The 24114-nt window shown below is 42.3% G+C and overlaps 2 protein-coding genes across 4 annotated transcripts in view; both read right to left on the bottom strand.

Annotated features, from left to right (window-relative positions):
- Positions 1-2761: 2761 nt before the first annotated feature.
- prdm14 (PR domain containing 14) lies at positions 2762-9651 on the bottom strand. Its single transcript, XM_061064760.1, has 9 exons — positions 8549-9651; positions 6922-7588; positions 6661-6714; positions 6395-6555; positions 6038-6308; positions 5733-5935; positions 5228-5329; positions 3955-4177; positions 2762-3532 (listed from the first exon to the last, which is right to left on the bottom strand). The coding sequence occupies exons 2-9, from the start codon at positions 7538-7540 to the stop codon at positions 3381-3383; spliced, it is 1785 nt and encodes a 594-aa protein (XP_060920743.1). The 5' UTR covers positions 7541-7588; positions 8549-9651; the 3' UTR covers positions 2762-3380.
- A 125-nt stretch (positions 9652-9776) lies between these two features.
- ncoa2 (nuclear receptor coactivator 2) overlaps positions 9777-24114 on the bottom strand; it is a 61826-nt gene continuing 47488 nt past the window's right edge. For 2 of the 3 annotated variants that reach the window (XM_061064757.1, XM_061064758.1), the window contains exons 14-22: positions 23022-23225; positions 22418-22547; positions 22104-22269; positions 21676-21969; positions 20455-20532; positions 19765-20230; positions 18713-18890; positions 15506-15710; positions 9777-13112 (exon numbers count right to left, since the gene is read on the bottom strand). In XM_061064757.1, coding sequence (XP_060920740.1) covers positions 13101-13112; positions 15506-15710; positions 18713-18890; positions 19765-20230; positions 20455-20532; positions 21676-21969; positions 22104-22269; positions 22418-22547; positions 23022-23225 — 1733 coding nt within the window. In that variant the 3' untranslated portion in view covers positions 9777-13100. The remainder of the gene's footprint in view (positions 13113-15505; positions 15711-18712; positions 18891-19764; positions 20231-20454; positions 20533-21675; positions 21970-22103; positions 22270-22417; positions 22548-23021; positions 23226-24114) is intronic. The other variant, XM_061064759.1, reaches the window with a different exon arrangement.

The raw sequence follows: 24114 nt of genomic DNA, 5'->3' as shown, positions 1-24114 counted from the left end.
GAAGAAAAAATAGGAAGAGAGGGTTGAAAAAAGGAAAGAGAACTCTATTAATCATGCCATATTGGTGTATTATATCCATGCATCTGATCGTCTTTATATCAATAAACATTTCTTAATAATCACATCGTCTAATCCAGTTGTGGCTGAATTCATAATGTGAGTGTTATAAAACATACAACAACATCAATTGTTTGGAGAGAGTTATGGTCTTGTGCTTCAACCTCAGAGGGAATAAACCTCAGCACAGCAATAAAACCCCAGCACTCTTATCATTAATATCACATTAATAAATAGATTATTCTGATGGATCGCCCTCCAGAGGCCCGGTTAAGTCATCAGGAGGTTAAGTGTGAAATCAATCCCTATAACGACCCGGATAAAAGTTCTCCCATGCCGGAGAGTTTGAGTCTTAAATCAACCAATCACAGAGGTGCTAGTAAAACCAGTCTTATAGCGCGGCTCGCTAACAATCTCAGTATTTCAGCTCTGGCAGCTCATTCTCCTTGTTTCTCCTTCTGTCTTTCTTTTCCGCCTTTTGTGTCTTGTCCTACCCCTCTCCTCCGCCTCCTCCACCCCTCTGCTCCTCGAAGGCCACGGAGGGGAGTATCCTCTCCATTCACTGCAGAGCCCCGGTGGAGGATCGGGGGTTGTATACATGGGAGGTGAGGGTGATCTACACTTGTTCAAGTATCTATATTTCAGCTGTTTGAAGGGAAAGGGAGGTTGTTAAACAGTCAGTAAGGAGGCGACCCCTGACCCTGAAGGCTGCTGTCCATCCGGTGCACAAGATGAAAAAGAGAGTCTGGACAGTGATACTGACTTCACTGCTCTTTTCTTTGCAGACATATCTGAAAAAAGAAATACCAATGAGAGGAGATCCTACACCCTTAATGTGATGGAAAAAAGTTTCAGATCTGCATCATGTTGGTCATGCCTCTTCAAACAGGCCTGCAGTTCAGATACAGCCCTTTTAAATTTTTCAGTATTCAGAAAGAGGCTGCATACATATGAGACTATAATCTGTCTGCCTGCTGTATGATAGATATTGCAAAGTGCTGAGCTATTTGGATGAGTCTCGACTGTCGAATTTGATGAAGAAGCGTAATACAAATGTCCTATATGCTGCGATTGGCTCCAACAGGATTCCCCCTGCACCTGCCATTTCCTTGGAAAGGCTTCACTTTTATATATGGCTGGAAGCAGCAGCAGTACCATAGCACCCAAGTGGCAACTTTTTTTGTTGAAAAATTAAGCCAATTTTGCCACGTAAGGTATCCATCAGTATGAACTAATCCCATACATGCACGTTTACATGCTGCGGGAGCAACTTGGTGTTAAGTGTCTTGCTCAAGGACACATTGACATGTGGCTGCAGAAGCTGGGGATCAAACTCCTGATTTAGCTTACTTTAGCTTACATGTTTTCCATTTGGTAATACTACCATCAGGACCTCACGGTGGGTTATTTCTGTTACAAAGTCTTTGACCTGACAAGGAAGGCCCCAGATGCCAAATGGCAATTCCAGTCATCTACACAGTAATAAGCTAGAAATATGTAACTGTAAAATGAAGGCCATCAAGTACTGTTACTTGTACTTTTTAATTAATGTCATGTTTACAGTTTGTGTTACCTACAAACCAAAGTGATATTAGTTAAAAAAAAAAGATGCCGCTATAATTGCTATAAAAGATGAATGATCCTGATGTAACCTGAAAAATCTTTTCTATTTCTCCACTCCCAATGCTTGAATTTGTGGCACCCACTTAGCGCTGTTGCAGTGTTGTTGTGTCTGCCTGCATGCCCTCAGTGTGAAGATTGGTGACCCAGAGGTTAAAGGTGACATAACAGAGCAGTGGGACAAAGACAGAAGACTGTGTCATCTGTCAGACCCCATGCTGCAGCCACCATCAGTGCCAGTGGGGCTCTTTGAATTAACCATAAAACACACATACATGCACCCATGCACATCTCTCTCTCTCTCTATATATATATATATATATATCGCTCTATCTTTCTATCTCTCTCTCTATCCATCCATCTATCTCTCTATCTATCTATCCCTCTATCTATCTATCCATCTTTGAGGACAACATGTGGCACAGTTGGAGACAGTGTGAGGGCAGATGTCATTCTTTGTGTGAGGAGCAATAGACCACCTTACTGCTGCACTCTATTGTCATTCATTTGGTCCTCTGGGGTTTGTTCACTTTTTACTGTGAGCAGGACTACGGTCTCCAATTCATCACTGCTATAAATGAAGAAACAGGACAGTGGATGCACACAAAGGGATGCTTGCACTGTAAAATGCAGGTCAATACAAAAACACATCAACATAAACATGTGTGCAAGAGTCTCCAAAATGATGCCCATCGATGTAGCTTATCTGAGTGATTTGATAACTTTAAACTGTGTTTCAAAGGAAATAAAAATAGATAAAGGTAGAAGTAGCTGTTCTAGTAGAGTGTTGAAACATCTCAATTTCAGTCTTTTCTTGTTTCTCTTGTATTTAAATTTATATTCTCACATTTCTTTTAAAATAAGTGATATCTTAATTATTAACACTTTTTCTTTTACCTAAATCAGTGAATGTAGATATTTTAAAGTATTTTTTCATGCTAAAGTTGAGTACTGGAATTTTGTGTATTTTAGTGTGCTATGTTAAATACTGTTTGCCCAATATAATTATGCTTCTAAACTGAGATTTTGATGGATAAGTAGCTGAATATAAAAAAACAAATACAAATTAGCCATATTGCTTCCATGCGCTGATTTTTTATTATTTGTGAAAAAGGCATGATGCACATAGAGGACAAACCAAGGCAATTTTGATTGCTATGCAGCCTTACATTACAGTAGAAAATATGATAATAAATTAAGAGAATGTATAACATTTATTTGTACACAAACAGGCTCCAATCTACAATGATAAAACACAGGCTACCTTTGCTTTCCAAGCATTAGTCGATGCAAGAAAACCCAATGTAAAAATAATTATAATAATATAATAATAATAATAATAATAACAATAATAATAATTAATTACAGTAGGTTAAGACAATTGTTGCAGAGAGAAAGCTTTAAGCCACAAAACAACAGACAATGTATTCAAACACATTATAAATAGATGTAGACATATTTTTGTCAACAATTTAAATAAAGATGAGCCTATTTAAATAGATCCATAGAACAACCCTTTATCAAGCAGCATTTACATGAAGAAAAAAAACACAAGATCCTTGTAGCTCCTTGTTATATGTCTTCGATGACTTTACCACAGTGTTCCAGCTTTGAGTCTTTTTGAGATATTTGTTCCATACAATCTGCAGACCATTATACACGACTATACAGAATTTTCTGAGAACAGTTTAGCTCATAAAAGATTAGTTCCAGGGCCGATATTCCGGATTCAAAACTGTTAACCCGGAGTAAGGGCAGTTTTTCTGTGCTTTGGGATTGTCCTTCACTGCGAACACAGATCCCTCCTGTAATCCACTGCCCGCTGTAGACTGGAGAACGGTACTGTCCTGGATCTCTGCAGAGCGAGAAAAGACCCATATAAATGAACAGTCTTCAAGGCCGAGGCATGCCACATTTTTTTTTCATGGAATCAACAGAGAAAATCAAAGACTGCTAGAAAATAACACAGGCTATGAAAAAACAATGACAGAGTCTGTAGGCTATCAAATGGCACAACGAAACAGGCTATGCTGTCAAGAAACTGTTGTCATATCTGGACTAGACTATAACGCTTTGCACATATTTTAATAATTTTAATTGTGTGCTAGTAGGCCTATTTATTTAGACCTACATAGCGAAGCTCATTCCATTACAACATAATACATATTATTTACTCTAGGCGATATTATTAATCAATGTTGATAGGTAGCTTAGGCCTATACAAATAACAGGCCTGTAACATAGCCTATCATTTTTTTAAATGGCCACATTGCTTACTTTTGTGGTGGTTTTTCATGTGGTTCTGAAGCTCCTGCTCCTCTTGAAAACCAACCCCGCACAGCTCGCAGGGATGCGGCTTGTCCTTGGCGTGAGTCCGGCGGACGTGGCTGTCGTGGGCGGCGTGAGAGGCGAAGGCCTTCCCGCAGTGCTTACACTTGAAGGGCCGCTCTCCTGAGTGCTGCCGGATGTGTGTGCGGAGTATACTGGAGGCAGTGAAGGCCTGGAGGAAAAACAGCCAGTTATTAAGATATTTTCGTTTTTCCCCACAGTAGACATTTGTTAAATAAAAATTATTAATAAAGTTGTTTTAAACTGTAATAAAAATAACCTGCATTTTTAAAACTAGTCGCACCTGTTAGGCCTACAGTTTGTCCTACATCTCTTTTGTATGCGTAGGCATGTAACTGTTAATTGATAGTTATAAAGACTATTAATAAAATGAAATTGGTCAAACATATGTGTATAAGTCTTATTCGCCCTGAAAGTCGTTTTCCTCCAGCGTCCATTTAAAAGACTGTAAACCTCTGGTCTCGTGCCGTATCTTTAAGTGTCCAGATAAGGAGAAAGGGGATTATCTTCAACAAAACCCTCTCCGGGTGCATAAAAAGGGGAGGATATTGAGAGAAGAAAAGAACAAAAAAAAAAAACTTCTGCCCATTCCAGGACCGTAAATTAAAAGTAGAATCTCGGCAGACAAAAGGGTGGGCGTGCATCTGGCGATAATTAGCATGTAAGTGTCTCCGTGGAGCGTGCCCGGCTACAGAGACAATAATGAGGGGCTCATGCACCATGAAACGAGGAAGCAGTTAATGGATCCGGAATGCTGCAGGTTCAAAGCATGGAGGTACTCGTTTTAGGCAGAGAAGTGAGGAATACAAAGCAGACAGGTGTGGTACTTTTAGAAAACTAATTATATCCTGAAATATTTTAAAGCCTTTTCATATTTTCATCAGGGGGGATGTGAATGGAAAACCGAGAACATGCTTTCTAGAAATGGAAAATGCTCTTATCTTATTTCAAAAAACTTTATAAGGCTGTAGCCTATATTATGTAAGGTATCAAATAAAAACAATGGGTTAAATAAACATAATCTCCCTATTAAACTATAACAGTGAAGTATAACTCCTTGCTCCCCATAACTTCTGATGTTATACAAAGCCCCGGATGTTTAATAACCCACTACGCACTGTAGTTTATACATTGAGTCCATGCTTTGATATTTGTTAGTGGTAAGGTAGAAATAAAGTTTCAGGCAAAGAAGTCTTCTTACCTTATTACAGTAGACACACTTATACGGTCTCTCTCCAGAGTGCACACGCATGTGTTTGTTGAGACTAGAAGACTGGGAGAAACTCTTTCCACACACTGAGCACTGCAGACAAATAAAACACCATTCAGTCATTTTTTTGGGCCAATTTTAAATGTAACCTTTAACCATTTTAAGCCTATAATTTACCTAACACAACTTATTTCACAGAGACATTTTGCAGACTAATTTGGTGTTGCTGATAAAAAAAAAGACACAAGGTTTGTTTTCATTTTTTCTTTCGTTAATTTGTTCACTTCTAGCTGATACACTTTGCTTTTAACCAACTAGAGGTCTTACGGTAATTTGCCTTTTTTACAAGGCCCAATAAAAACCTCAAGCATCTGTTTGTAAGTGACGCTGCAGGGAGCTGTTCTATCAGCACCACGCACACTTCTGCACACACCATGTGCCTGAAACTCAAAGAATCCAAGCACAAAATACACGTGCATGCGCACTGTTTTTCTACCTTGTGAGGTCGGTGTTTCTCGTGCACATGTAAAATGTGGATCCTCAATCTGTCTCTCTTCTCGAAGGATCTGTTGCAGAGGTGACAGGGGAACTTCCTGTCGCCTTGGTCCACGCAGCGCGTGTACTTCAGGTGCTTGTCTCTGTAGTACTTGTAAGCAAACACTTTCCCACATCTGTCGCACTTGAAACCCTCACCAGAATCTGGGGAAAACATGGTGAAAATAGACATACATTATTAATATTTTCTTAAAAAAAAGGCGTGAAGTGACATTAAAGGTAAAAAGAAGAGGTTCAGATTCTGACCTTCAGCAGAAGAAACCACACTGTTCTCCTCTCTGGAGTCTTTCAGAGTAAGAGGGATGCCGAGGAACTGCATGTAGCAATCCCCATACCACACCAGCAGCTCCTGCCCGGGCCTGATCTCTTTGCAGGCCTCATAGAAGATCTGACCCTGCACCTGCACGGCGATCAGGTTCTGCTCGTCCGGAAAGCGAGCACACTTCACCAAAGACATCCAGTTTCCTGATCCTCCTCTGCCGTCAACAAAGTGACTCAACCGGCCGTTTTCAAACACCTTTAGAGGCAGAATGTTTAGAATTAAATCAGAGCTAAAACACCACAATTCATATGGTCATTTAAAGTGCAATTCCCACACATTACCTCCCACATTAAGGTGTTGTCGTCGTAGGTCTTAATCTCGCTGGTGTTGACCAGCTTCCCCTGGAAAGGTCCGAAGCGCGTGCCTTTTGGGATGCTGCTTTTATCCGTAAATATTCCACGACGCGTCACGTTTCCCCACGCTGCCTGGAGGATGGTTAACCCTAAAAAAAAAAAAAAATAGAAACAAACAAAGTTTAGGATCTTAGCCAAATTAAAGAAGTGGCAGAAGAACTTTTTTTTTAGGCTAATAGAAACTTGGCAGTTACCTTCTGGAAGTTCGAGCGCAACTTTATCCAGGGCGATAATGTGAGAGTCAGAAACTGGAACAGAAAACACACACATGATTAAATGACATTAGGAATAGGCCTATAACTCTGGTACGGGTTAAGTTATTATTATGCTACATTATCCTGATGAACAATGTCATATTGGACCAATCACATTTTGGACTTTTCGCTTGCAGGATTCTTGCAGAACAAACTCAGTCTTATCTTTCATACAAAAACAACCACAATCTGAAGTCTTACCTGACTTTTCCGGTAGAGCCAATCCGGATATGGCGTGACCCACGTTCCGATCATGGTTGCCAGAGTAACCGTACAGAACCATGAACAAGTCGTCCTCGCTGAAATTATAACACGTGCGCGTTTTTTCTGGCGACTTCTCTGCGCCCCGGAGCCGAAACAAAGTGTCTTTAGGCGGCGAGGCCGAGGGCACAGAGGAGGGGACAGAGGAGGACCTCTCGCTGGACGGGCTGCCGAAGTCTGAGGACAGCGGGCCGGCCGCGTGCTCCGTCACCACCGCGGCCAGCTCCTCCGGTTTGGAGTGCAGCGGGTGACCCGGTAACATCTGGCTCAGGTAGGGGATCCCGGAGGCGTTCAACATGTGCTCGTGCAGGACCGAGGCGTGGTAGGGGAACTGGGGGGCTCCGCCGTGCAGGCCGAGCGGCAAGGAACCCTGGGCGTCAGACACGAGGCGTCCGAGGGACTTGAGCGGGTGGAGGAGGCTGTGAGTCCGAGGGAAGAAGTCTATGTAAGGGTGGTGGGGGCTGTGGAAGAAGCCTCGGGCCGGACTGCCTTTAAGCATGCCGGCGTGGTGGCTCGAGTCCTTTAGCACTACAGGGATGCTGGACAGGGACACAGACATGATGGTGCGAGGGACGAGCAGAGGGTGAAATGGAAACGGTGGGGTTTCCTGTGGAAAGAGAGAGAGGGGAGAGGGAGAGAGTTAGAAAAGTTTAATGCAAGAAATCTAAAAAGGGAAACGTTAGGCTACATCAGGAAAGGTTGACCTAAGTAGACCTATGCCTCTATTTACTCCTAAATCAAGTAGTGTGTCTTCCCCTTAAAAAAACAGACTAGAAAAATTGTTGCGGTGAACTTGCCTTCAGTCCACATGAAAAAACTGATCCAAAAAATTCCGTAATTTGGCCGAAACCAGGGACAAGTCACATTTTCTCCAGGTAGGCCTATAAGAATATTTTAATGTTGCAGCCTAGCCTATAGAAAAGACAGAATTTCCCATTTATACCCGACCTTAATGTGGACTGTAGATGGGCAATTATTGTATTGTAATAAAAGCATTGCACAGTGAAATTGGACGGCCGAGTTTGCAATATTTCCAGCTGAGAGCACACACACAAGCAGACACACATCAACTGTTCATCAGCTGCTTTAAACGAGCAGCAGGAACACGGTGTGTTCTTTTAGTGGGAGCGTTCAGCAATCAGCCAGTAAATAGAGAGACAAATCAGGGTCATGACACTCATTACGGAACAGTCGGCCGGAGCAGAGGTCAACATTAATGAAGCTTTTTACGGACTTTACCGTAAGGCTAATCGTTGAAAATAAAGAGACATCAGCAGGAGAATTGTTGAGAGGAAAATGCTGAGGTAAAGAAAATATTGTCCTCATCATGAAACGAAAGTAACGATTTGTAAAAAAAAGAGTAGGTTTAGTAAAAGCACTAAAGATAGGTTGAAACGTTTCGTGCGTAATTTCAAACTAATGGAAAACTTGGAGCATCCAAATTATATAAAATAAGCCTACTCATATTAACATAAAATACATAATTATTTCAGTAAGTATACAATTCCCTTTCTATGAGAGGCAGCAATGTTGAGCTGCAGTGATTTTTGAAGATAAAAAAACTTACTTTGGTAGATGAAATTGGATGTTTCACAGTAAAGTTGTCTCTGTCATGTCCACGGGCTTCAGTTTGAACAACAACATCAAAAAACAGCACGCAAAATCTCCACAAAGTGTGCCGGGGGTGAAAAAAAAAAGCCCAAGCAGGTCTAAACTTCAGACTGAGCTGCAGGGACCTTTCTCTCTCTGTGTTGTTCTGTGGTCATCTGAGGGCAACCTTCACTGAACACGGTGGGGTCTGCAGGAGATGCTTCCTCGCTCCTTCTTCCTATTGGTCAGGAGTCAGCTCGTGTGCCTCATGCATCTCAATGCCCCTCAGGAATACATCTTCCCTGGGACAACCCACACCCTTAACTTCTCCACAGCAATCTGCTTTCTCTGCTATGAGGCGGATGGAGAGAGGGTTTCCCCTGCACAGCAAAACACTTGAAGCGATTTTATCTGACGGACCCTTGAAATAAAGATAATATCCTACTGATATGACCTGGATGTTGTGAGGAAGAGTTCTCTCTCACTGCAACAACAAGTCATTTAGAAAATGAATAACACTGAAGCGAGTCATTTCCATGAGTTCGTAAATGGGATCGTGCATGAAACAGCTTGTTTTGTTAAGTTATTAAATTCTTAGACCCACTAGCCGTATCTGCTGACATTTGTATTTTTTTCTGTGTGGTTTTGTGAAGCAGCAGTCACGGCCTTCAGCTGAAGGAGGTAATAAACTAGCTTTTATGTAGGCCTACCACTGGTAGCCTAAACATATATGTCAATATAAACATCAAATAAATAAATAAATACATTATAAAATGCATTAGTAGGCCTATGGCTCATTAATAGGGTATTGGCCTTTAAATGAAGTAGGCCTACATTTCCGCGTGTAGCCTATCCAAAAGGAAAGCTAAATGTAGCATTTAATCTGAAGGGATTAGTTTAATATTCATTTATACAATTTCTAAAACACTATTTTCACCTATAGCTTACTTTCGTGGTAATTATTTTAATAAAATGTTGGCTACTATTTATTAAGTGTATATAGACCATTTGTTACGTGTATGGGTAAATTAATTGAAAAGATCAGTGGAAAATTTAGCACTTCGTTATCGAGTATAAAGTATGCTAAACACTTTTCGTTGTTTATTCTTTTATATGTTAGAAAAATAAAGGAAGAACACTAAGGCCTTTTTATGCTCAGAAGAACTCTTCATTTCTTTGTATGAAATAAGACTCACCCGATTAAATACTGCAATAACAGAATTCTTTATTTACAAGGCAAATAGCATCAGCGAAGCCATATTAGTTCACAACTTGCATAACTGTGGTTTTAACTTCTCTTGTATATCTAATTTTGCATAAAACGCTCACACACACTTGGGATACAAAGATGGATGCGGGTATACAGTGTGATTCATGTGAACAATGCAGAAACAAATATCTCGGGAAAAACACAACGGTAGGCTTTCTATAGAAAGTCCATATAGTATTTTACATATTGCTTCAATATCCCTATGTATCATCTTTTCCATACAAACGGGGTGGGTTTGTGTGTGTGTGTGTGTGGGGGGGGGGGGTTGGGGGGGGGGGGGGGTTGGGGGGGAGGATAGCAAGAGTCTTCAACCCAACACAAAACAGCGAGCAATGATGAGGGACAGAGTCTCCAGCAACTGCGAAAAAAGTTGAACAATGATGCACCCATTCAATATTGTACACGAGTTATACAAATTTATACAGACAGCGGTGTAATGTACAAGAACGAGAAAGGACGAAATCTAAGGCATTATGCTAGGGTTTTTAGCATTTCAAGGTTGCATCTTAGCTCTAAGAAATTGGCAGACAATACAAAAGGGCATTTTCAGTTCTTCAAAACAATTGATTAAAGAGGAAAAACAAATGTTTAGTGGGTCCAAAAGCCTGGATATCTGTACGGGGCAAAATCATTGATTTGCTCCTGTCCTCATTATAAATGCTAAAAAATGCATTGCTACCACATGGCTTTAAATCTTTTTTTAAATGTTGACAATCTTTGGAAATTTTGCAAAGGGCTGTGAATCATTCTTCAAAATGGCTCAAAAAGTCTTGTTCTGCACGACTGTATGACACAATCAAAACAGCATTTATTTAAAAAAAAATGTGATATTCTGTCGGCCTGCAGCCAAACAGCTGCAGGACCTCTGAAATCATGTCAAATAAAAGCTGAATGCAGACTATCTTTGTCAAAAAGTTCACTTGCTACAGCTTCAATTTTCAAATAGAACTTAATGATAAAAAAAACTAAACAAAAAGAGAAGCAGCAATGGGCAACATCCTACCTAAATGCTGAGAAGAGCATGGTGTAACTGCACATCACCATGTTGTCAACAGGTTGACAAAACACACCATCAGTCACATGCTTAGGCCTTAAATGACAATACATTCAGAATGATTCTCTTCCTCTTAATGCTGCAACATCTACATTTGACCCTGATAAGTGACATCAAAAATGTATATATCTTTTTTTTTTCTTTGTGGGCCTATGAACATGCTAACCAACAGGTCTTCTCTCACTATGAAAATAAAAGCTGGTAGAATTCAGAAATCCAATTGAAAGGTGAGGATTATTTGGCTTGCTCCAAGTTTGTCCTGGGTTAAAATAGTCGATATAAAAAAGTTTTGTTTGAGGAAAAATGTATTTTTGAGGTTAGAGAGGATGACTTGCTTTGGATCTTGTGAAGGTCAAACCAAACCCCCTCCTGGGGCACAAGAATAGCAAGTCATTACCGAACACTTTATTCTGCCTGAGGTCATAAAATATGGCTAAGTGTCTGTCAGAGCAGGTCTGGTGAACCGTGCAGTCTTAACTCTGACCTCTGCGATAGAACAGTGGCTGCATAATCGAAACAGGAACGCTGTGTGTGGCTGCAGACTTTCTTGGTACAAACTGCAATAAAAAACGGTGTTTAATACTGCATCCAAACGTGGAGCAAAAATGTGTCCTTTTGTTTTCAGGAAACTGTACAAAAACAACAAAAACAAAAAAGACAAGAAAAGAAACAAACAACCCAAAGTGATTCTCAAGTAATCGTTATTGCTTGTTTACATCACACCAGAACAGTTTGCACCTAGCAGCTTGTATGAAGCACTTTTCACTCCAGACAACATAGAAAGCACACTTCTGTTAATTTTTTTTTTAATAATTGTATGGCTGTGTTGAAGTTGTCCTTATTTATTTTTTTTTTTTTCTGTGACGTTCTATGCTAAAGGCAGAGAAGCAAGCGATAATCTGTACACTGTATACACAGCACACCCCCTTACAAACCTTCCCTATACCTCCCACCCACACCCATTTCTGCATCGTACCAGAACGTGAAGGCTCCCACTCCACCACCCAAAAAGTAATAAAAGAAAAGAAAAAAACAAAAAGAAATACCTGCTCTGCTTCAAGAGGCAGTTGTGACCAGACAGGGAGGGGGAACCAAACCCTAAGGAATAAAATAAATAGGAAAGAAAATGTTTTTTCTTATCGGTATGTACAATCTCTGTAGTTCATTTTGAAACCATATATGATTTTGACATCTTCTTCTGAAACTCCAGGACCAAAGTATAATCCATAATTCAGGCTTAAAGAAGAATCTTCTCAGAAAGAATACAACCATTACTGTTAAAATGATAAAAAAGTGCCTCTTTCACACTTTGAGAAATCTTTTTTCTTGTTGCTACTAGGATAAAGAATCATCTACAATATTTAAAATGAATCTATACAGAAAAATAAAACTTAATTTAATACACTATATAAACCTCTTGACTAAATTAGTCTAATCATACAAATCTCCATTCCACTCAAACCATTCTTCTGCAGTGTTTTTCAAGATCAGTTTTTTCAACCATATCTTCATTCTACATCTTATTTCTCACAACAAGAAAAATAAAATAAACAACTAAAATAATAATAAAATAAAGATCAGCAAAAAGGCAAAACCGGCTAAGTGTTCCAGCTCCGTCCGTAGATTTGAACACAACTTGGGAGTCTTTGCTGCCATTTTGGAATTATGGGCAAATGTCCCAAATGAGTGAGAAAAAAGAAAATCAGTGTACGTCATTTTCTGAGATGAGATTGTAAATGGCCGCTGTCCACTGAGAGGAATACATTCATCAGAACAAGGGATCCCACCCACTGCTGCCCCCTTTAGGTCAGTGTCCCCCCCTGTTGAGGAGGCTTACAGTAAGTCACACTACGGTGAATGCAGCTGGACAGGCAGACAGACTGGCTCATCACAAGGCTCTCCTCCAGGAGGGTTAGGCAGGTTAGGACATAGATCCACAATCCCTCCCCCCCCCAGCCCTCTGCACACACTCTGGTGTCTGTTCGGGGGGCCGGGCTCCTCCGGGGGTCCGCCGAAGACACCCGGCCTGGGGGACAGACAGCAAACTCGGAGCTGGGGGTGACATCCGGGGGGCCGGGGTCCGGGGTCCGGGCCTGGCTGGTTCAAGGGGCCGTCAGATGGTTACATGTTTGTACAATTTTAAAGGGCCGACGTGCTCCTTGGACCAGCTGATCACTGAGGTTCAGGGTAAGAGCTCCATGAGGGTCAACAGTATTTCTGCAGAGAAACAACACATTGTAAGTCACAGCAATCTAATGAAAACACACATTGAGCAGCACAAGTGTTTCTGAACCCGCAGATCTTCTCCGCAGCAAACCAGCAGACTTAAACAATTAGAAACCGTCTTGGAGCACACCATAGAGGCTAAAAGAAATCCGTAAATCACAAAAGTGTGCACTAATGGCCAAACGGTAAATAATTGAAATTATCTAAGTGCCAATATATTTCTGTAATCCTGGAAGGAGGATAAATCTAGTGACAGATATACTGGTGTGTTACAACAGTCTGAAGTGCAGACAATCAAACAGCAGCTCCTTGGTTAAATATTCATGGGCCTTTATTGGGCTTAAAAGCATCACGGACATCAACAGTATATTCTACATACCAGGCTAACAATACCAGGGAGACAAAGGAAGAAGGATTAACTCCGTTATCACTTCATAATCACCAGAAATAAAGTGCTCAAAGTCTGACTTGTTTTCTCCGACTTGTTAAAGGCTGAATATGCGACTTTTCACACTTCAATGTAGCAGAAATCAAGTCTATCCTCTGAAAATAACTCTGTGAGTCATGACTGTCTACAGTGAGTGTGACACCCGAGTCCCACTGTCTGTGATGTTTTCCTAGCCGTAGCTTCACTTTGTTTACGTCGCCGGGACGGCCGGCTCCTCCCCTCGCGTATAAAAGTTGTTTAATTGAGGGACTAGAGAAAAGAAGAATAACATAAACCCTTTTCACCCATACGGAAATCTCCTTAAAAACTCCGGAGATTTCCAGGAGGAGCTGTATGTGTGAACGCAACAGCCGATATTTTTTACTCCGATATTACCCGGAGTTTATCCTGCCAGACCCCTAGTATTTTTTGCGCAGATAATCCGCAGGAGCTGATGTCTGAACGCGGCCGAATATACTCCGGAGATTTAAAATTGGAGCCAATGGGAAGAGAATGACATTTATATACAGTGACCGGCTAAAGTGTCTGCCCGCGACCACTACGATCTCCGTGCACGTAATTAAACGTCTGCATTATGTTTTCTGTTCGTCAGTATGTTGTTCTCCTCTCTTTTGTGGATGTTGTCATTCCATTGGATTACACATAGCATTGATATAAAGGCAAATATTCTCATTATAACGTCGTGTAGTGGACTCTGCTGCTTCCGCGTTGTTTATTTACGTCACGTCTTACGTCGGGAAATCCCCCGCCCCCCCCTCCCCTCTGACAGGTATAGTCCCCCGCTGTGAGGAGCATATGTGAACGGCTAGTTCGGGAGAATCTCCGGAGAAGTCCTCCTGTAAATATCTAGATATTATCCGGAGTGCATATGTGAAAACGGCAATACTGTACTCACTGCTTATTTGAATGTCACGTAAGCGTTTCTAGATCACGGTCACTTCGGGTAAATTTACATGCAGCGTGAAGATACGAGCATAATAAAGATTGGTAGCATTGCTAACACAACAATGCAGCGCAAGTTGTTTTGGTTTCATGCTGGTGCTCAAGGGCGACATCTGCTGGATCAAAATTTTTTTGCATATTCTGCCTTTAATGTCCGTTGAGAGTGTGTAAGTTTGACCCATCAGGTTTTTGTTGTTCAGTCAAGCAGCTGACTCGTCTTGAATCCAGACAGTAACATCATACAGTAACATCTATATAGTCTAAATGGTCTGGCTCTAAAGTGCCCGCTGCTAATTACATCATTGTCCAAGTTCAAGTGAAGCATCAGAACTCCAGCTGGAGGCCTGACGTAAACTGAGTAAATTATTCACTAGCACGCCGGTTCAATAAGTGTACCCAAACACTTAGGGTCTTACCATAACACAAACACAGAAGATAAGCAGCCCGGTGTGAGGAGAAAGAACGACGAACCTTTTAGTTTTTCTTGGTCCCTTGACTGCTTTGTAAAACTGGAAGGGGTCTGAGCTCCAAGGTTTAAACTCTAAAAGTGTCTGACTTCCTACAGAGTGCTTATTGAAAGGCACACACTGAGGATATTACCTTTTATTAGGCTAATTCTCGCTGCTACCATTCCAAAACTGTCTTATTTTCCATGTTCTTCAGACCAGTGGTTCTCAACCGGTGGGTCGGGACCCAAAAGTGGGTCGCAGAGCTTTTTTCAGTGGGTCGCAAATGTGTGCCTGGAAGAAAAATGCTGTCAAAAAGTCTATGAAGCCCTTTGTTTTTTTTTTAACAAGTTTGTTCCATTCAGTGTCTTTGTTCACGCTTTCTACCTTCTGAGGTCCAAACTATACAACTTTTCTTTAAATAAATTGGATTGATTGGAAAATATGAGAAATGTGGGTTGCGATTTTTCATGTAGTTGGTGGATCCTGAGGCTCGACCAGGTAAGAACCACTGATTTAGACTGTTGACGTTTCTGTCTTGTGTTTACCTGTTCTGTTCCCATGGAGGGCAAGCCGGGCGAGGGCCCCGAGGCCATGGACGTGACGCTCATCTGCCCGCCCATCTGGCCCATGCTGCTGGTAGCCATGTTGGCGGCCATGGAGACGTTGTTAAGGTTCATGCCATTGCCGTTGTACATGTTGCTGTTGTTCTGCTGAGTGAACTGCGGTGATGCCTGCTGCTGTGAGAACATACTGTGGAGAGGAGGAAGGGTAGAAAAATCATGAGGTTTTGGAGAAAACATTTAGCTCATCACCGTTCGATCAATGTACCGGTATAAACTGCTTACAAACGCGCTGGCATTACTGCGAGTGCAGCCACCGCATCACACATTGCAGGCGACCTGAAATAATTCCCCTTCATTCATTGTTGCTTGCGAGCTGTGAAGATACATAGCGAGGCAGAGCGCGCTGGCAGAACCACTTTTACTCCTTCATTACCTCAAAATTATTCATTTAACAAAAACGGTGTCATATTCTTGAGTAAACAAAGCCTGTGGAGTGCTGGACTGATTGAAAGACTCCTCAATTAAAGTCAATGAGCGACCAGTGAAGGTGGGCAGTGCGACTCGCGGGCTGATGGTACTTCAGAACGTTCACTGTAGGCTGAGAGCTCAGCTACCGTACTGCAGCTAGTAGGAAACTCCACAAAGCAAAAAACGATGGTACTAAAAGAGCCACAGAGCTGCACATAATATTCACTTTGTAGACTTTGCTGAGCGTAGTGTAAATTAGCACACAGGAAAACAGTTTAAACTTTTTTTCTCGCCGAGAGACCTCAAAGACAGACTCCGTCTTGTATACTGGTACGACTTATAGAACGTATTTTACGGTAAAATACTTTGATACTTTCTCATACCACATGTTTTTAAAACGATAAACTCTCTGTTCTTTAAATGTTTGATAGTATCGAAAAGTTCCAAAGCTTATAAAAACTAAAGATCTTCAGTATTATTTTGAATCCACAGCTGCTGAAATAGAGAAAAAGAGAGAGCAAGAGAGAGAGAGACACAGAGAGAGCAAGAGAGAGAGAGAGACACAGAGAGAGAGACACAGAGAGAGCAAGAGAGAGAGAGAGAGACAGAGAGAGACACAGAGAGACACAGAGAGAGAGAGAGAGAGAGAGAGACACAGAGAGAGAGACACAGAGAGACACAGAGAGAGCAAGAGAGAGAGAGAGAGACACAGAGAGAGCAAGAGAGAGAGAGAGAGAGACAGAGAGAGCCAGAGAGAGAGAGAGACACAGAGAGAGCAAGAGAGAGAGACACAGAGAGAGCAAGAGAGAGAGAGAGAGACACAGAGAGAGCGAGAGAGAGACACAGAGAGAGCAAGAGAGAGAGAGACAGAGAGAGTGAGAGACACAGAGAGCGAGAGAGAGACAGAGAGAGAGACACAGAGAGAGCGAGAGAGAGACACAGAGAGAGCAAGAGAGAGAGAGCAAGAGAGAGAGAGAGAGACACAGAGAGAGAGAGAGAGACAGAGAGAGCCAGAGAGAGAGAGACACAGAGAGAGCAAGAGAGAGAGAGAGAGACACAGAGAGAGCGAGAGAGAGACACAGAGAGAGACAGAGAGAGAGACACAGAGAGAGCAAGAGAGACAGAGAGAGCGAGAGAGACACAGAGAGAGCGAGAGAGAGACCGAGAGAGAGAGAGACAGAGAGAGCGAGCGAGAGAGAGACACACAGAGAGAGACACAGAGAGAGAGAGAGACACAGAGAGAGACACAGAGAGAGAGAGAGAGAGACACAGAGAGAGACACAGAGAGACACAGAGAGACACAGAGAGCGAGAGAGACACAGAGAGAGACACAGACAGAGAGAGAGAGAGACACAGAGAGAGACACAGAGAGAGAGCGAGAGAGACACAGAGAGAGCAAGAGAGAGAGAGACAGAGAGAGCGAGAGAGAGACACAGAGAGAGCGAGAGAGACACAGAGAGAGCGAGAGAGAGAGAGACACAGAGAGAGCAAGAGAGAGACAGAGAGAGAGCGAGAGAGAGAGAGACACAGAGAGAGCAAGAGAGATACAGAGAGAGAGAGACACAGAGAGAGCAAGAGAGCGAGACACAGAGAGAGACAGAGAGAGCGAGACACAGAGAGACACAGAGAGACACAGAGAGACACAGAGAGACACAGAGAGACACAGAGAGAGAGAGACACAGAGAGAGCAAGAGAGAGACAGAGAGAGAGCGAGAGAGAGAGAGACACAGAGAGAGCAAGAGAGCGAGACACAGAGAGAGACAGAGAGAGCGAGAGAGAGACAGAGAGAGCGAGACACAGAGAGACACAGAGAGACAGAGAGAGACAGAGAGAGCGAGAGCGAGCAGTGATCTGTATTAATTCACAAATCTTTATATCTTTATATCTTGATTATGATTGGCACTAAATGCATTGGCAACCTTTTGGTATCAAAACGTCATAACCATAAAACCAATAAACGGAGTCCAGGACTTCTATTTTTGTGGCCGTGGTATTAAACAGGTATTTACATAGTTTGAGTTTTAGAAGTATAGTATTGCAGTTCAGAATTCGGTGATTGTGACAACCTTAGTTGGAACATGGTCTTATACATGTTTTAAAATACAGCAGAAGTTTAGAGTTTAACTTAGAGTAACTGCTGGTGTAGCTTCAGCAGCAGTGATGGGCATTCAAAATAACTGCACAGAAAAACTCCATTTCCTAACATATGGATTGGTTTACTTTTCATAGCACATAGAGGCAAAAGTATTCTAGGAAATCTTTTTCATAACCAGTTTCATAACCTCCTCACAAAAAGCTTTATAGCAGTCAAGAAGAAAAAAGCAATTTGACCAAGCGTTAGCATAACTTTCTTTCCCCAAAATGTTCATTTCATGACCTGCTTGAGCCGTCACTTCAGTTTGGTTTCGTAAACAGGAAGTAAATATTTCAATGGAATCGATGGATAAGCTGCAGCTACATGAAGACTTCTTTATTATTGTGCCTATTTTTGATAACATTCTAGCAGATAAGGACTTCTTTATACACACAGTTCCTGTTGGCACTGACTTAACCAAGAGATAAAAAGTGGAAGGAGTATTGGGCAGGCTGTCCTGAGTCGTTTTTCTCATATAAATGAATGTACATTTATGACAACATCAGTGAAGTGTTATCTTTGCAAAGTGTAGTCATGACGTTTAAGAAATATATATCGAAGTTCTATATCTATCTATCTATGTCTACCTGTTTCCTCCAATGTTGCCTTGTGGCCAGCCGTTCATGTCAGGAGAGCCCTGGAAAGCAGCGTTTCCTTGGCCCTGCTGCATCATGGGGGACTGTGTGTGGGCCATGCGGGGAGAGAGCATGGGGCTCTGTGGCGTGCCAGGGCCTCCAAATCCTCCCTCTGCTTGTTGGTTCATACCTGTGATGGAGGCATTGAGACAGGTCAACCACAGTGGACCCGCAGAGGCTCCACAATGTAATTATTGAAGGCGTAAATGTGTGCATTCCATGTCTTTTTATACAATCATGCAACATGAAGACCGACAGTTTAGCAGAGAGTGAGCTACAGTGCAAGCATGATGATTAGCATGACAAATCCTGTTTGCATTCAGGATTATTCACAGGCAGTTCATTTTTCCTACATGCAGTAAACAGGCAAGGAATTAGGAAGACAGGGAATAAGGATAACAGGAAAGGAATTCAGAAAATAACAGGGAGAGGGAAGTAATGTCTAGTGGAAGTTATTGCTTTGTACAAACCCACGGGCCAGATTCAGATTAATGACTGGAAGTTAAATCAAATATGTCATTATACACAGTAAACCATTAGATTATCAGATCATTCTCAGATTACAAGCCGCGCCGTTACACTGACAGGTGGAGCTGTAATTATTGCTCCGCCTGCTCACAATCTTTGGAGTCCGGTGTCTCCAGAGTTAAATTTAAATAACTGAAGTTCTGGTGCCCTCTGGTGGAGAAACAGCGCATAGCTGGGAAACCATTTTGACAATACACAGAACAGAGATTATTCGACCACGTCCTGTTTACATCTCATTTGTTACGGAACTTGAAGGTCAATTATGAAGCAGGATTTGGATCATTCAATGTCAGCTGATCAATGCCGTCATCAGATGATTGTAGCTACTGAGAGCGTATGATGCTGTGCAACTAGAGTCACATTGACACATACACACAATGGCGAGCACATACACACACACAGGTTGTAGGGTGGAGTGTGTGTGAGGCTTGGGGGGTGGGGGTGGGGGGGGGGGGGGGGGATCATGGGAGTGGTACCTGAGTTGGGAAACTGAAAGGCACTGTGCTGCAATTGGGGGCTGAGTACGGCCCCGTACTGTCCGCCCATCATGTTTGTGTTTCCCATCATCATCTGTGAGGAGGAGGAGGAGGTGGAGGAAGAGGAGGAGGTGCCATGCAGGTGGAGCTGGGGGTTGGGAGGGAGAGAGGGCAGGCTGGGGGAGAGAGGGGAGGAGAAGGGGCTGGTGGAGGGAGGTGGCGAGGCCAGGCCTGTACTGGTACCGTAGCTGGGTGGGTAGGGGAACTGCTGGGGGTTGGCCTGGGGTATCCTGGGGTTACTCATGCCTCCGGCAGCCATGTTTGGAGGAAGGTTGAGGCCCTGGGCCCTCATGGCCATGCTGCGCTGCTGCTGGACCTGCTGGGCCTGCTGCTGCTGCCGCTGCCTCAGGTGATTACTCAGCAGCTCTCGCTGACGCTGCGCCAACATCTGAGCGTTGATGGTCCCCTGGGAGCGGGAGGAGAAACGTGTGAGAAAAGAACAACACAAAAAGAAAGGAAAAGCGTCAGTGATACTTATTATGCAAGTCTACCTGTGTGTCAGCAACTTAACAAACGCTGAAATTAAAGCCTTAAATAATAGCCGTCAGTCAAACTAAACACTACCTACACTCATACGCACATAAGAACATGTTTGAGCAGACAAATAGTGTGACGGAGGAGGTGACGTACCTGGTTTGGAGCACTGGCTCGAAGAGGTAGGTTCACATTCGACACACTACTCATCTGAGTCATCATTGGTTGACGGTTCTGGTGGGACAAGATGTAGAAAAATAGGTTTAGACAAACACTTCTTCAACACTTATATATATATAAAACACTTATATACTGTACATATATATGTTATATGTACAGTATATACAGATACATATAAAACTGTATATGTAAATATATAAAGAGAGAGTTATGAAAAAAATACAGAAAATGTTACCAGATAGAGGCTACATGCTATTTATATAAAAATATACATAAAAAATAAATAAAAATGAATAAATAAATAAAACAAATAAATAATTTGTCCACTTGAACCAATCAAATACTTGTGTTTGTGAGTTGCACTTGTACTATCCAAATATAATCTACCATTTCCAGAATGTTAAAAAAATGTGATCGTTTTTGCTAATTAGAAAATAAACACTTCTGGGCAAAGCTGAGGTCGTAAAAAAAAACTCTCCAAGCCAACAAACAAATAAATGTATCTATGTGCAGTTAGACCTGGATACTGTACATGTGTGTGCAGTTTACTGTGTGCTCTGGTGAAGGGCTGCACTAATGTATGTTTCACATATTGTTGAAGATGAGTAATGGAAAATGAGAATCTATGAAGTTTTCCTTTATATCAAGCAGCGTAAAACTGAAATATCGACGTGTTTCTTTAATTAGACATTGAACGTTCTGCAGTGTGATTATTGCACCAAATAAATCTTTCTTGTTGCCTTCACTTTTAAGCCTGTAAACTCAAAAGGAGCTATAAACTCCCTGAACAGCACATCAGTTTCATTCTTTGAATTGTTAAATGAAATGTTAAATTGTCCCTATTATAACAAAATAAATACAAAAACCTATCTAAAGGGTTAATATTGTCCACGGGACAAAAATGATTAAATTGTTTTTGATAAAAATAAATTAAACGACATTAACAACTATGATAAATCTTTTCCTTTTCAATGCAACTTTATGAGCTTTATTCAAGTTATTGAAATGACCAGCAGGTGGCAGGTAGACTTAATGTCCAGGCTGCTAGATGTTAATGTCCTCACCTGCTAAAAAGTTAACCTAAAGACAATCATGACAATCACAATATGTGTGTCCAATCACACAGTCGCTGATCAAATAAAGCAATGTTACATAATAAACACCAAAGAATCAGTACACAGTCTGTATCCTGTGTACCTGCTGTGACTGGAGCCGGTGCTGCAGCTGCAGCCGTAGTGTGTTGGGCTGGTTGGGGACGACTGCGGGCCTGAGTCCGGGCCTGGCCTGCATCCTCATCATGGGGTACCCAGGCCGTGGACCCATCTGGCCTGACATGGGGTGGAAGCCTTGCTCCTGCATGGGGGCACCAGGGTAGCCCCTCTGTGCCATGTGGGAAGGTGGGGGACCAAACTGCTGCGTGTACATGGGGGGCTTTTGGTCTAACATAATAGAGGGGTCCTGGGGGAACTGGTCCGGCTCCAGTGTTTGGCTCTGAAACAGGAAGTGGCAGAAACAAATGAAAGACATATCCAGTCCTAAAAAAATAATTGGAAAAAGTCTTAATGAAAAAATAACATTTTAGTATGAAAATGAGATTTAGGTCAGATAAATCTCACTTGTTTTACCAGAGCAGGGATCCCCAGAGCACGATCAATCTCCTCAAGGCCATCGAAATCTTTTAGTGCCGTGTACAGCTGGGACATCAGAGCTCCCTCATCTACTCCACTGCCTTCACCAGAGCTGTGCCCTGTACTGCACAGCAAATCATCCGGAGGAGCTGAGTGCACCGGCCTGGGAAGGGAGGAGACCGAGACGGCAATTAACATATTTTCTCGATCAGAACATTTTGTTCAGTATAAACTATAAATTACTCACAGACCATAGAGGCCATGTTTTGCATTATATTATATATAAAAGTTATTTTATTTGCAAGTCTTACCTGCTCTGGTTTACAAAAGCAGTCTGATCGATGGGCATCATGCTATCGGGCCAGGGTGCTGTCTGATTGGGTGGAGCCTGTTGTTGGGAGAAATGGTGTCCGGCTATGCCAATATCCATATCAGGTTGTGCTAAATACAGAAAAGAAGGAAAGCCGATGAAGTCAGGCTGCAGTTCTGGTTATCATGAAGAAAAAAACAATAGAAATCTAGCTATTGTTTTTTTTTCTCAAACCCAAACAACCAGGACACAGAGTCCTTAGTAAAATATTACATTCACTTCTTGAGTGTTATACCTCAGCAAACCACTAGGTGGCAACTTTTTACAGTTAATATTGTATGAGTGAGAGGAGGTCTTTTCATTTAGGTCTCACCACTCCCCATATCAGTGCAAGTTCTAAAAGACTGTGGCTGACAGTTCAGCAAAGGTGGCCTGCTTTATACTGACAGGTATTTATAATGTATGCCACCTTACTGAACGGCTTGAATGCACTTTTTATTATTAAAAGAGAAGGGGTTTCATTGTCAAGGGGAGCTACTTTATGTTGTCATACATCTGCATGTTAACTGTGTACCCAATGTGTGAAGGAAGCACTGAGCTCTCACCATTGGCCATCATCGGGGACTGGAGCATCTGTCGAGGCCCTGGTTGGCTGATGGGCCTCATTGGCGCTCCGTTGGGTCCCAACCTGCCCTGCATGGCGCCTTGCTGCCCAGGGCCGGATGCTCCCAGAGGGGGGGCAGAGGCCGAGCCCGCCCATCCCTCCTGCTGCTGCATGCCTGGCCGTGGACCCCCTGGAGCCATCAGTCCTGCAAGAGGCAACGCAGGTAAGAGAGAGGAGTTAGAAAAGCCCCAGTGGATCACCACTGTACCCATAATGCAATAGTGCTATAAAGGGTAAAAGCTAGGAATGCAACAATTCTCAACATAATATTGAACAGTTCGATTCGGCATCCACAGTTTAATATGCACTTGCGAATTAAGTTCATTTAGGGTTTTGCGTACAACGAGCTTCCATGCATTATATTTCTCTCTGACTTGGCTCTGTTTGTGTGTGCCTGTGAGTCCACGCGCTGGGATGAGGAAACTCCATTAATTTATCATGGTGAGGAGAGGCTGCAGAATGAGGAAACACCGCCGTCTTTTTAATTCAGTGGTGTGGGGACATTTCGGTTTCAGCATCGAGTATAATGACAAGGAAGAGAAAGTGGTAAACAAGAAAATGATGTCTGCAAACATGGCTCTTAACGCGTTACCTACTCAAATGTAACACTTATGGAGTTTGGCAAAAAAATTCACAGCAACAGCGTACATCAGGCTGTAACGTTAGCAGGTTGTCACGCAGACACCAGCTGATCCCTGCATGATGCAGACGAGTTGAGAGTGAAAATACTGAAATGTCTTCCCATGTGTACATTTCTTAATGGCACTACCGCCTTCTATTTGCTGAGATTTCACATCCTACACTAGGAATGTGGGTAAATGGAAACATCTATTTGCTTAAATAAATAGTTTGGGGAAAATAAAAAGAATGATTTTTTCCTTAACCCCTTGCTGTTTCCCTAAAATTTGCCAAAAACTCCAAAGAATGGAACACACGCCAATAACTGAACTGAAAACCAAAAACTGCGGTACATATTGAACCATGTGCTGACTGTATTTTTGCATCCCTACTCAATGCCATCTTTGTAGTGCAGG

The sequence above is a fragment of the Labrus mixtus genome, chromosome 19 (assembly GCF_963584025.1).
Source record: "Labrus mixtus chromosome 19, fLabMix1.1, whole genome shotgun sequence".
Taxonomy (NCBI): Eukaryota; Metazoa; Chordata; class Actinopteri; order Labriformes; family Labridae; genus Labrus; species Labrus mixtus.
This window is presented reverse-complemented; position numbering and strand designations above follow the sequence as displayed.

Bases quoted from the DNA above. Each gene is read 5' to 3' on its own strand.
- prdm14 (XM_061064760.1), bottom strand. From the start codon at position 7,540: ATGTCTGTGTCCCTGTCCAGCATCCCTGTAGTGCTAAAGGACTCGAGC. The intron at 4,178-5,227 runs GTAAGAAGACTT...TTTTTCCTCCAG, and splicing joins AGTGTGTCTACTGTAATAAG to GCCTTCACTGCCTCCAGTAT. The intron at 3,533-3,954 runs GTAAGCAATGTG...CTCGCTCTGCAG, and splicing joins CATGAAAAACCACCACAAAA to AGATCCAGGACAGTACCGTT.